The sequence below is a fragment of the Periophthalmus magnuspinnatus genome, chromosome 7 (assembly GCF_009829125.3).
Source record: "Periophthalmus magnuspinnatus isolate fPerMag1 chromosome 7, fPerMag1.2.pri, whole genome shotgun sequence".
In the NCBI taxonomy this organism is placed as follows: Eukaryota; Metazoa; Chordata; class Actinopteri; order Gobiiformes; family Gobiidae; genus Periophthalmus; species Periophthalmus magnuspinnatus.
In genome coordinates this window covers 8,877,942-8,891,002 of record NC_047132.1, presented here as the reverse complement: position 1 = coordinate 8,891,002, position 13,061 = coordinate 8,877,942, and the positions used below count along the sequence as shown (strand labels likewise).

The window sequence follows — 13,061 nt, the reverse complement described above, 5'->3', positions numbered from 1 at the left end:
TGCCCCCGCAACCCGGTCCCGGATAAGTGGAAGAAAATGGATGGATGGAGAAAGTTTTAAGATGATAAATAGTCAAATAAATTATATAAAACAGTAATAAAGAAAAGACACTGAACATATGATGCAATAATTTTAATAACATGTGATATGGAACAACACTACAGTCACACCACTTGTTTAGCGCCCACCCTCACTCAAAGGTGCTTCACAAATAGTGCTCAGATTCATAACACTACCCTGTGGAATATATATATATATATATATATATATATATATATATATATATATATATATATATATATATATATATATATATATATATTATATATATATATATATATATATATATATATATATATATATATATATATATATATATATATATATATATATATATATATATATATACTAATAATGATATTAGATAAACTAGTTACAGTAAAGTAGCAGCTCAGCTGTCCTCCACCAGCCTTCACACTTTTGTACACACTTACACATACAGGACAAGATTTGGTGATTTTTTTTTTTTTTATATCTCATGCCCTTACTATGATAAAGTGTAGTAAAGTGGCTAGTTAAAATACACATCCAAAATGCAAAATGGACGTTCAGCTGTTTTTAATGTCATGCCCTTTTTATACATATATAGAGTGAATGAACCAAACTATTTGTGCAATATGCTGTAATTACTACCACACATCATGGTAGGATTACTAATCCTACCATAATCACTTAATATGGTTCACTAATACACTACAGGTATATATATATATTCAGTATATATTCAGTATATATTTAGACAATACAATATTACATATAGGAATACCGGTAAGTTATATACCATGTGTCTACTATAATCCACCACATGTGGACTTGCATATTTGAGCATTTCAACTACTTTTTCATAAGACTAACTTAAGAAGCATGGGTTTATATAGCAGTGATATGGCACCTTGTTTTTGAAATTATGAAAATGCTGACTCAGATGGTTAATATAGAGAAATATTTTTTTAGTAGTAGTAGTTATTTGAGCATAACTATTATAATTTTTGATATTATGCCCAGAGTTTAGTCTTGCAGACTTGAATTCTAAAGGAACTGAATCACGCATATTGCAGACTTTGAATCATATTGCAGACAAAATGGATTACAGATGCACAAATGTTTTTGCAATAATTCATGAATAATTGCATGAGTACAAGGCAGGGACAGGTGACAAGTGAAAACAGAAATTTTCTGAGCACACAAGTCAGATAATACATGATTACTAATGATGAGGGAAAACTGTTGGTTAAGTTGGTTAAAAGTTCATAAAAGTAAATTTACATGATGTGTACCCTTTATATGTAACCCAGTCAAACCCAAGTTATTTAAACCTACGGTAGATATATAGATACTTTTTTGCAGTCTACAGGGAGATTATATTGTTTGTAAAAATCTTGGTCAGATAAAGTCAGTTACACCTCCGGTAAAAGCTAAACACAGTGTTTTCTATCCACGAGCGGTATATGGACACTGCTGTGTAGACTCCAGGATACCCAGGCATAGCACACTCGTTGCCCCAGGATACGACGCCGTACAACAGGCCGTCACAAACCAGCGGACCACCAGAATCCCCCTGAAAACAACAGAGCGACTCACATTACAGAAAGGAACAGGGAGAGATGTTTACAATGGGATGAAGTCAGGCTTTGAGTTTTCAGTAACATGCGTCATTTAGTCATCTAGTCATGACCTTTCATGTATCCGACCTGTCGCATGGGAGCAGGAGTGCCAGGCCCAAGCTCTGTTGTTGCCCTGGGCAGTTCAGATTGCTCCCTCTTCCTGCCTCCGCAGACTGTATAAAGAAGTGGAGTAAGGTAGTGTGATGTCACCCATAGCATTCAGCTCTATCCAAATGAAGCGAATCGAGGCTAGCATTCCATATTAGGAATTCCAACCATGAACATCATAGCAACCAAAGAGCCAATCCGGAGCGAGACTGCTAAACCGCTGGTTTAGCAGAGAGCAGGTGCTTAGCAACACCGTCAATCAAACCTGTTGCTAATGCTACCAGGAGAAATAAGGCGCCTGACTCTCTCAAAGAATTGGTCGATGGAGCCTGAAGCACGCCCAGGCTCACTTCCTACTTGAACCGTAGCCGCTAGCAGGTTAGCTATGTGCATTTATATATACTGTCTATGACAGCCTCATATCGGTGCCATTTTGCCAAGCAATCCTCAAACAATATTGTGTCAGGTTGTTTTGAAGGCAGGGGTCTGGATCTGGACTATTTTAGATGATCAAATGCAACTTTTACAATAGTCAAAGCCTCACACTCCACTGGATGCTCCACACACACCTCCCGTCCTGTTATTGTGCCCTTCATATTTGTCTAAACTGCTTATGGGTTCGGCTCTGGGGAGCAAACAGAAACATACACTGCATATACATTTGCAATAGCCATACCATAGAAAGTGCATAAATAAGCCTTGAGAATTTGGTCATTAAAGTATTAGACCAAGACTTGCACTTAAGGCTTTGTTTGACTGAATGTAGCTGCTGTCTATGAAACCTATTTTCGACAATAGATTTGGTAATATGGTAACTAACATCCATACCTCAGTTGTATTAAGCCCAAAAAAACAGATTTAAACTTAAAATCCTATTAAATGTTTTAATAACTTAGTTTATAAACAGCTTAGAACAGATTTGAAATCAAATTATAGGCACTGTGGTCCTTAATGACCACACAGCTGCTTAGCTCCTATCAAGGAAGTGTTCTAGGCTCCACATCAGTCTGTTAAAACAGTGTAACACACTGCTCCTCATTGTTTAATCCTTACATAAACATCATATTAAAGTTGTTCATTACCTTACAGGCGTCCTTCCCTCCGGTACTATATCCAGCGCAGAGCATGTGTTTTGTGATGTACCCGTTGTACGAGGTGCTACTGTTGCATTGTTCTGAGGACACAATGGGCAGTTTGACGGTTTGTAGGATGGACGATATACCGTCCCCTTCTGGATTGATGCTGCCCCACCCTGATACACGGCACATGGACCCCGGAGCAAGGGTAGCGTCCTGACGCGGCAGGATGATGATCGAGACAAAGTTATTCAACCACACCGGCACCTGGAGCTGAAGAGGACACAGACCATTACAGTTAGTGCAAACCATTACAAACCTGATCAAAGCTCAGGTACCTGATTTTCAAACCATGAAAGGAGGTTCAAATATATCAGACTACTTCCTGGCTCTCACAAACCCTTTGGCACAGCGCTAGTATTCACATGCATTCATCTGACCACTAACACAGCTTTAGGACAACTTTTTAAGATGAAGAATTGACCAGGGTGAAACATTCTAACCCAACCAATCAGCTCTCATTTCAACGTGTTATATGACTCACATGGTTCTTTCTTATCAGTTTGCAGTAGATAAAATGTTTTCTTTAACATGAACACACTGGTGGGACTAAGGATGTGAAAAGTTTGGGACATGCAGTATTTGACGAAAATCTTGTTTCTTGAAGAAAAGCTTGTATACAGTCTGGAGGAGTACAAGTACCTGGGGGTGCACCTGGACAATAAACTGAATTGTGGCAAGGACGTGGATGCTGTTTACAGGAAGTGCTAGAGCTGCCTATTCTTTCTGAAGAGGCTGAAGTCCTTCTGCAGGACAATGCCATTGTGTATGCTGTGGTCTGCTTGGGCAGCTCCAGTGTGGTGGCCACAAGTATTCAGAATAATTAAAAGTAACAAGAGGAGCTCAGATCGCACACCGTGGAGTCCAGAGGTGTCTATTCTGGCCTGATGCCGAATCCCATTGCACCATTTTACCCTAATTAATTGGTTAGTGATGGTGTAAACATGTAGTCTCGCGCCTGCAGCTTTCAAAGGCAGTGATGGCAACAGCACAGCAGTGCAACGCTCTGAATGTTAGTGCCAAAACTGCTCCTAAACTGTAGTCGCAGCTGGACCGGGTGCAGTCTGAGTGAGGCAGCAGTCTGTGTGTGAGGGACACTCAAGAACAAGTAGCCGGAAGCTGAAAGCTGAAATAATGTTTTATGTAATCTCCATGTGTCATGAAATACCTTTATGAGCATTATATCATTGTTATTGGTCTGACTGTTGAATTCTGGATGAGGTACCAAAACCTGGGGGAAGATCTCCTGCTCTGTGCCTTCATAGATCCTCAGAGTGTGGTCTCCAGCCACCACCATCATGTTGTCTATCCTGCAACAACAATAAAAAAGGTACAATTTACAAATGCAAAACAAGGTAGCGTTAATGGGTTGAGTTTATGTGAAATTTCAGTTTTTAACCATGGACTAAAGATAGATGACAGATTTTGTTTCAGTTGCAATTAATCTTTGCCTAAAAAGGTTCTGATAAGGGCTACAGGGCACAACATGAGCCATTCAGTTTATATAAAAGCAGATTGAAAAGGAAAATTATAGGTGTAAAGTTTCAATAAATTTGGCACACTCTTTTTGGGTGTTCCAGAAAACCATGGTAAGATTTACAATGCCACAACAAGTGACACTCAGATCTTTGCACTTCAATGACTTGTGGTTAAATGAACTATTCTGGAAACATGATAATCTTGGTTGGCACACTGATCCTGGGTTTGATTTCAAAGCTGTCTGAGCCTTTATTTTGTTGAGTTTGCAGTTTGTCTGGATGGGTTTCCTCTGATTTCCCATCAAACCAAAACATGCACAATAGGTAAAAATGGTCCTGCTAAAATAGTCCTGACCATAGACTGTATAAAGAAGTGGACTAAGTGAATGTGACATCACCCATAGCATTCGGCTCCAGGCAAATAAAGCCAATCAAGGCTTACAGTTATAGTGGCTGATTTGGAGAAGAGTTCCATATTTGGAAATCTTAGCGAATGTATCATAGCAACCAAAGAACCAATCAGGGGCAAACTTGTTGAAGGTAATGCCACTTCCCGTCCACACCGCCCACCTGACAGGGGGCAGGAGCATAGCAACGCTGTCAATCAAACCTGTTAGGAAAGAAGACATTGTTATTAATGTTCATATCTTAATTTATGGACTAAATTTCAAAATAAAAACCCCAGGATCATTTGAAGACCAAAATGATGAGGCTCACTGCAATGGTTACAGAGAGATGGGCAAAAGAAAGTGAATTGAATCCAGACTCAATGGAGCCAAACTGTGCCCATGCTCACTTTCATTTTGGAATGCACTGGCTAATGGGTTAGCTATGTCCATTGTATATATACAGTCTATGGTCCTGACCAAGCCTAGCTCAAGATCTAGAGATGGGACCTGTTTGTCTCCATGCAGACGCTTTGCTAGATGTTCTACAGTATGGTATAGTCATGTTATAAGTGAGACAAGTTACACATTTAAATAATCTTGAAAGACTAAATCCAATCTGAATGCATGCAATTCAACCAATGCTTGATGTTTCTTTTGCTATTAAAGGCGTAAAACAGGACAAGACACATGGGATGGGTTGGTGAATTATTGATGCTCGTTTTCAAGTTTCAGGAGTGCCGGAGGTTGGGGCAAAAGTCATCTGGAGGTTAGGTCTAACACAGGGTCAGGTCACACAGGGGTCAAGTAACACGACTGACATTTGTAATGAAGAAAGACAATCAACAAAGAGGATGCCCTAGAACCTCCCTTGGCACTGAATGAATTCTCCCCAGCACAATGGTTCTCAAACAGAGGTGAGTGTACTTGAGTTATTCTACAGTTGTGTATAACATTAAAAGAACAACCCTTTCATACAGCTATTAATAGCTTGTGCTCATGTCAGATGAAGGAGGGCCCATATAAGGAGATTTACTGTTTTTGAAATAAATATCCAAACAAACAATCAGCAGGGATTGGGTCAAAAATTGCCATATTACATTTGTTTCTTTAGGTCTGTTCAACTGAAAACACTGGCCTTGTTCACATGCACAACAAAGTCTAATTATGATCTGATTTCTGAATCTTTAAGATGATTTCCATGACATGCAAACCACAAAATGTGATGTGAGTGATCAGAGCATCATGATCAGAGAGAAATGAGATGCTTTGTCATTCTGAGTCTTATAACTATAAAAATCTGATTATTATCTGCAGTCAAGATGTTCTAGGTATCGTATCGATAAGTTCTTCAACCAATTCACTGATCGGATACTACAAAAGCAAATCTTCTTCCTCTGAGAAGAGTGACTTTACTGTGATTGGTTAAATCTTCCTGTCACTTCCTGTTACTCAGGCCATGACGTAGGGTAGGCTGATCAACAGGAGGTGAGGATGAATGATACAGCTGCATTACACACAAAAGAAATGAAATTAAATCTCATATTCACCCTTAGGAAAACCCCATAATGATGTTGTTGTATTATTTTAGCATCAGAGATTAAATTTAAGGTGTAATTCTTTTAAAGACTTCTTCACTGGTCATATTGTTTGGCTTTAGTGAACGGCCCTGATCAGTTTCACGCTGGTCATTTGTCATTTGTAATAATAGCTTGTGTTCTGATACCTCATCAATGGATAATCTGATATGGCTCAGAGAGGACGGGATCATGTACATATTTACAAAACATGGAGTCAGATTAGGGGCACTGAGGCAAACTGCAAAAACATGCAGATCTGCAGCAGGGATGGGTTATATTCTGAAAATATTACGACCTACCACCTACATGTGTATAAATGTTTTTAAATGTGTAAACGTGTGTTCAGAATTTAAATTATTTTTGGCTAAAAAGTTACGAACTGGGACTTTAATGCCGTTTTGCAAAATGTCTTCTATTTATCAGCTGTTCGTAATATTAAATAAAATGTCTATAATAAGAAAAGTACAATTTCTTCAGTTGTTTTGATATGATTTTACAATGCATCTATTACCTCGCTATTACTGTGCTTTAAGTGTGTCTCAGGAGAAAAACTTACCACTATCTGTCATGACTTACCCTTTATTACAGTGTGCTGCCGTGAGGACCCAGTATTTGGTTATGAGCGAGCCCCCGCAGAAGTGCTGGCGTAACCGTGTCTGTATAGACACTATATACTTTATAGAATGTGGGACAGGGTCATATCCGTCAATGATTCGGTATTCCTCTGTGATGTTCTGATTCTGCTGACCTACAAAACATGATATTAGTTGCAATAACATACTTTCTGAGCTGCTATGTTTACATGGTTTCAATGCTGCAGCAAAAAACATTGTCTTGCTTTGGTCCCGGTTTAGTCCTGATGGAGGCTTGGCTTGACTCTGTTCTAATCCTGGTTTAGTCCCTGTCTAGTCCAGGTTTAAGTTCTGGTTTAGTTCTAGTTTTTTTTTCCAAATACTGTTACTGCAGCAACTAAACCAGTTAATCTTTAGTTCGTATTAAAGGTGCATTTACACTCCTGGTCTGGTCCCAATTTAGTCCCGATATAGACTTGGCTGGGTCCTGTTCTAGTCCTCGTTTAGTCTTGTTCTTCAATTGGGACTTAACCCAGAACTATAGCTGAACTAGGTTAGTACTAAACCAGGACTAGAACAGAACCAAACCAAGACTATATCAAGACTAAAGTGGGATCCAACCAGGACCAAGCCAGGACAAATGATACTAAATGTCAGTGAAAGCCTCAGGGCCGAAATTAGAATGTACGTGGCAGATAGAAACTTTATACAATGGGCTATAGGTGGACTGTGTGTGTGTGTGTGTGGGATAACACATGACCAAAACATTATGTAAGCTTTATATAATTGCGCTTTATAACAAAAGTGTAAAAAAAACTCTGCTCTAGTCCTGGGTTAGTCCTGGTTTAGTCCTGGTTGAGTCCGGGGTTACTCCTAGATTAGTCCAGGTTTAGTCCTGGATTAGTTCTAGTTTAGTCCCAATTTTGATGTAGTTGGCACCAGGGGCACATTTGTCACATTGTGGGGACTAAAATTTGTATACACACTAATTACATGGGGACCTTATTGGGACAAAAATGTGATTTCCATGACATAACTCCTTTTAGATTGACAGCATGATATAAAAATATGGGTTAAATATGTTTAAATTGAGATTAGGCAAGCAGTAATTATGGTTAAGGTTAGGCTCATGAAATGAGTGAAAGTCAATGTAATGTCCCCAAAAAGCACGGAAACACAACATCTGTGTGTGTACAAGTGTAAACACAGACTTTACACTCGCCCTGGTTTAGTCCTGGTTTAGTCCTGGTTTAGTGCTGTTTAGTCCTGGTTTAGTCCTGGTTTGGCCCTAGTTTGGCCTTGGTTTAATCCTGGTTTAGTCCTGATGTAGACTTGGTTTGGTTTTCCTCTAGTCCTGGATTACTCCTAGTCTGATCCATGTTTAGTCCTGGTTTAGTTTCAATTTTGATGAAGTGTGTGTGCACACAAGTATGAATACAGCCTTCACAATTGTCTGTCTGGTTTGCTCCTGGTTTAGTCTTGATGTAGTCTTGGTTTGGTTTTGCTCTGGTCTTGGTTCAGTCCTAGTCTAGGTTTACTCCCGGGTTTAGTCTCAGTTTAATCTGAGTTATGATATGATATGTATACAAGAGTCAACATACATAGCCTTATTATCACCTACATAGATGAGTCCTGGTTTGAGGCAGACTTTGTTCAGTCCTGGTTTGAAGAAGAGTTGGTTTGGTCCTGGTTTGATCCTGGTTTAGTCTTTATATAGACTAGTTCTAGTACAGTTTTAAGTCTCAGGGTTAAGTCCCATTTTAGCTTGTCTCATAATCTGAATATGTACATTATAGTAGTAGCACATTAAACAGATCCAGTTATACTATAGTAAATCATGTCCATATTTGTGATGAGTGACTTTAGAGCTGGTCTCACATATCTAATGTAGTGTAAAGGCAGTGTCTCCTTTAGCATTTTACCTTTACATAAGGTACAAAGAGGGGTGTTGGCCACAATCATGTATTGTCTTTTCATTGTTATCCTCCATGTTTTGTTTTTTTAAGGTTCTCAAATGATTAGTGTGACCAAGCACTTGGAGAAAATACAACACTTTTTATTACACCGCATTCTTTCCATGGCAGCTAGCGTTCAGAGATTAAACTAAGGACAAATAAGGATTCTAAGCTGTCCCATAACTAAGTAACTATATATATATATATATATATATATATATATATATATATATACATTTTTTGTCTTATTTGTCTATATGTGTCTATATATGTGAGTGACTAAAATGTGAAATGTGGGACCAGCACTCTCAAACTGCAAAACAAATGTATTTACAGTACCAAACCAGGACAAAACCACAACTAGAACAGGACTACCCTGGACTAGACCAGGATTAGACCAGGACTAAAGCAAGTCTGCATCAGGACTTAAGTGGGCTTAAGTGGGCTCTAAGTGAGACCAAACCATACCCTTAAACTTTTGCACCAAATCATTAGTAAAATTAGTAACATTTTATTTATTTATTTTGACGTTTGTTAAGTTGAATATAACGAACAGTGTCCTGACCAAGCAAGAATCACAGACTCAGCAGTGACAGCAGTAAATGAAAAGCTTGAATGAATTTCTCATATATTAAAATAGTGAACACTTTTCAATTATAATGCCACATTAAGTGATGATATGTTGCTCTACATTAGGAGGTCTTATCTATGTCTTTAATCAATAACAGCTTTTGTCCCCCGGCTCACATGTCTGCCCCATTCAAACTTAAATATGTCAAGAGTCTCTGAACACAAGATAAGAAAATGTACTTACAGTTCATGGGCAGGGTCCCCAGAAAAATACATAGTAATAAATATAGCAGGTCCATAGTCATGAGGACGACTTAGTGAGACTGGGAGCTACCTGTGGGTTTTTTTTGTCTAATTCACTTGACATCACACCTCCATTCTCAGGTTTCTTAGTTCCTATTTCAGTTTCCATGGACACCTCAGAGCTGTGAGCAGATATATAATTGAAACTATTCCAACATGACCTCGAGTCTCACCTTGTCCACGAGTGACTAGAGCCTAAATGGACCCTCTAATGGTTTAAATAACCACTTAAAGTTAATTACTGAGGCCTAATATTGGAAACAAGGTTTAGCGCCCCCTAGTAAAGAGCGTGTCTACTTCTTGCGTGCATATTTTGTGCCCTTGTATTCAATCTTTTAATACTAAAACTGTGAGACTTTTAGAACATTCAGTATCTTTATTTAATTATTTAATATTTATTTATGTATTTAAATTTTATCTCACAATATGATATTTTTAGATTTGCAATAACAATATATGGTTACGTTAAGACAACTGGAGGTGAAAAACCCAACTCTGTGGGTTACATAGTGCACCTTTAATTTAACCTTTTACGATGGATCCCACCTCAAATAAACCCAAGATAGACATGTTTAATGCCATACTCTGGAGCATTATAGGCTAAGCAATAACATCTCCATGGAGACAAGCACGTGGTGGACTCTACATCAGAAAAGTTACATAGTGCACGTTTAATTTAACCGTTTGCACTTGAATATATTATTGCTTTATGTTTAGTTATTTGCACGTTATGTGTGAAAAGGAGATATTTTCAAATGAGGGACATTTGGGACGATAAAGGTAACAGCGGACAAATATCAGACCAAAATGTATTTGTAGGTGTTTCAATGTGACTTAAAAATTAGTAAATAAAATCAGAATAAACACAGTGTTGTGCTAGGCCTGTCATGATAATTACTATCGACATGTCGTTCAGTATATGAAAGCTGGAACAAAATTTTTGGGGGGATCAGTGTTTATCATTATATTTTCTTTGCACTACTGGGACATTTTTGGTGATTTTTTGGCTTTATGATAAGTTTTAAGACGTAAAAGCTAAAATGAATAACTTCTGTGACTCATTACAGATACAAACTAAGTACTAAAGTGTCTCATTCTGCTGTTTATTTATTGCAGCTCATGATCTTTTAACAATACTCTATATTTAGAATAGTTTTTGTGATTTAAATCTGTTCTTGGGTTTTTTGTGTCAGTGGCATAAATGAGTTTTAGTATTATCATTTTTCGTCTATATTTACTTGAGTAATATATCGAACTTCAGAATATGTTACTATATATATACAGTATATACTATATATGTTACAGGCCTATTGTATACGTGATACTGTAGTGGTGTAGTTGACACACTAGACTACTCAGTACCAGGTAGAGTTTAGACCAGGTCAACACCTCTGCTCCTTCACAGGGCGTTTCTTTGTGTAATTTCAGATGGAGCTGTCAGAAAAGTGTGTGCCTTGTGTGCGTATATTGCCCCTGCATTTTGGATGGAATTTTCCGTGTTGATGCCATAGGTAAAGTTATTCCTCTTTAGAATCACATCTACTTCCTGTAAGTTTCAATTGCTTTTTCCTTAAACTGTCACTTGATTGATCTAAGGCCAGAGGTGGGTAGTACTCAGGTGCATTTACTTGAGTAATTTGTATTTTACAAGCAGAAAAACTTTTACTCCTACTTGAGTAATAGTTCTCTTATTTGAGTAAAAGTTGCAGTTCCTCTTCCCACTGTAAATAAGTCTACAAAAAGCTTAATATGAAATGATTTGAACATTTGCATTTCATGCAGCGCTACTTCAGATATGTTTTTTTTTCTCATAGTGTAGCATATCCTTTGAAAATACCAGATTTTGTGCAGTATTTAATACTTTGTTCTTCAGATTGCCTTAACTTCAGATATTACATCTCGTCAGTTACTCTTACTTAAGTAGTAGTTTTCCCAAATACTTTTTACCCTTACTTGAGTAATTTCTTGAACCACATTACTATGTAACCACATTACTATGCTTTCTACCCACCTCTGCATGAAACTATGATATATATATATATATATATATATATATATATATATATATATATATATATATATATATATATATATACACACACACACACACACACACACACACACACACACACACACAACATGTAGTATCTCACCAAACCAAGTAAGAGTTTTAAAAACATGTAAAAATGTTATATGTGCTTTAAGGAATCTTCAGCTGTGTTTGACGTACAGAGGCCCTCCCTGTTCTCACGTTCCCTCGTCTCGCCCTGAACAAAAGACAAAAGCACAAACAGATCAACAACATCTTCAACTCAAAAACAGAACCAGTGTCATTATTACAACATTCACTTTTCACATTTTAAACATGAACAAGATGGTTTTAACTACTGCACACTCGCTTCATCCATCCCCTTTTCAGACCATGCGTTTGAGCGTTTGTGTCTGTACTGTTATTATTATGTGACTTATATGTGTAGGTTTGAAATAAATATTCTATCCCCCTTAAATGTAAGCGTACAGTGTAGTAAATGCTACTTCTGAAGCCACAATCGCGCTAAGGCAGACTGACCAAGGCAAAATAATCACTTGTTATAACTTAAGTATAACGCAACTACAAAATGCATTGATTTTATTTGTATATTTTAGTGTTGTCAAGGCACTAAAATTTCAAACTCAATTTCAATACTAAGAAATAGACTCGATACCAATTCCTGTGTAATCCCTCAGTGTCCAGTAGGTTCACAGTGGTCCATGGGTGTGTACTAGTCTATGTGTCTTATACTTGTGAAAGATACAGCTCTAGATCATTACAAAGATATCCAGGAAAGGTTCATTTCTGTTCAGTTTCGTTTGTGGTTTGTGTTGCTGGGACTTTTCTGGTTAAATAAAGGTTAAATAAATAAAAATAAAAATCACCTTGGTAACCTGCCTTATTGATGCTCACCATTTACTGTATTTGAGATAACCTGTTGTGAATGTTTTGTGTCTTTTCTCTTTGTTGCAAAATCACCTGGGAACACAGATAATGTGAAGGCGATAGGTCCACTTTTGGTAAGTCCTGGTCAGTTCCGCTAACGGGCAGTGGTTGACGGAGCTTGACGGCGTGTCAGATGACATGAGAGTGAAATCTCAGGAACAACATTAATCAGAGTCAGTTGGCCAGTACTTGGACTTTTTACTGTATTGTCTATCGGTCTTGAATCTCCAGTATAGGTCGATATTTTGTTTGGGTTGATCTGCTGCCGAAAAAATACACACATAGCTTTATATAAACACTTTAATATGAAGAAATAGCTGCACAAAACATGC

General features: G+C 37.7%; 1 protein-coding gene across 1 annotated transcript; it reads right to left on the bottom strand.

The window, feature by feature from the left end:
• Positions 1-1,453: 1,453 nt before the first annotated feature.
• On the bottom strand, positions 1,454-9,754 carry zmp:0000001088 (trypsin). Its single transcript, XM_055222953.1, has 5 exons — positions 9,694-9,754; positions 6,929-7,100; positions 4,077-4,218; positions 2,855-3,121; positions 1,454-1,618 (listed from the first exon to the last, which is right to left on the bottom strand). The coding sequence occupies exons 1-5, from the start codon at positions 9,752-9,754 to the stop codon at positions 1,454-1,456; spliced, it is 807 nt and encodes a 268-aa protein (XP_055078928.1).
• Positions 9,755-13,061: the final 3,307 nt, after the last annotated feature.

Bases quoted from the DNA above. Each gene is read 5' to 3' on its own strand.
- zmp:0000001088 (XM_055222953.1), bottom strand. From the start codon at position 9,754: ATGACTATGGACCTGCTATATTTATTACTATGTATTTTTCTGGGGACC. The intron at 7,101-9,693 runs GTAAGTACATTT...CATGTTTTGTAG, and splicing joins GGGGACCCTGCCCATGAACT to GTCAGCAGAATCAGAACATC. The intron at 3,122-4,076 runs GTATTTCATGAC...TGTCCTCTTCAG, and splicing joins ATGATATAATGCTCATAAAG to CTCCAGGTGCCGGTGTGGTT.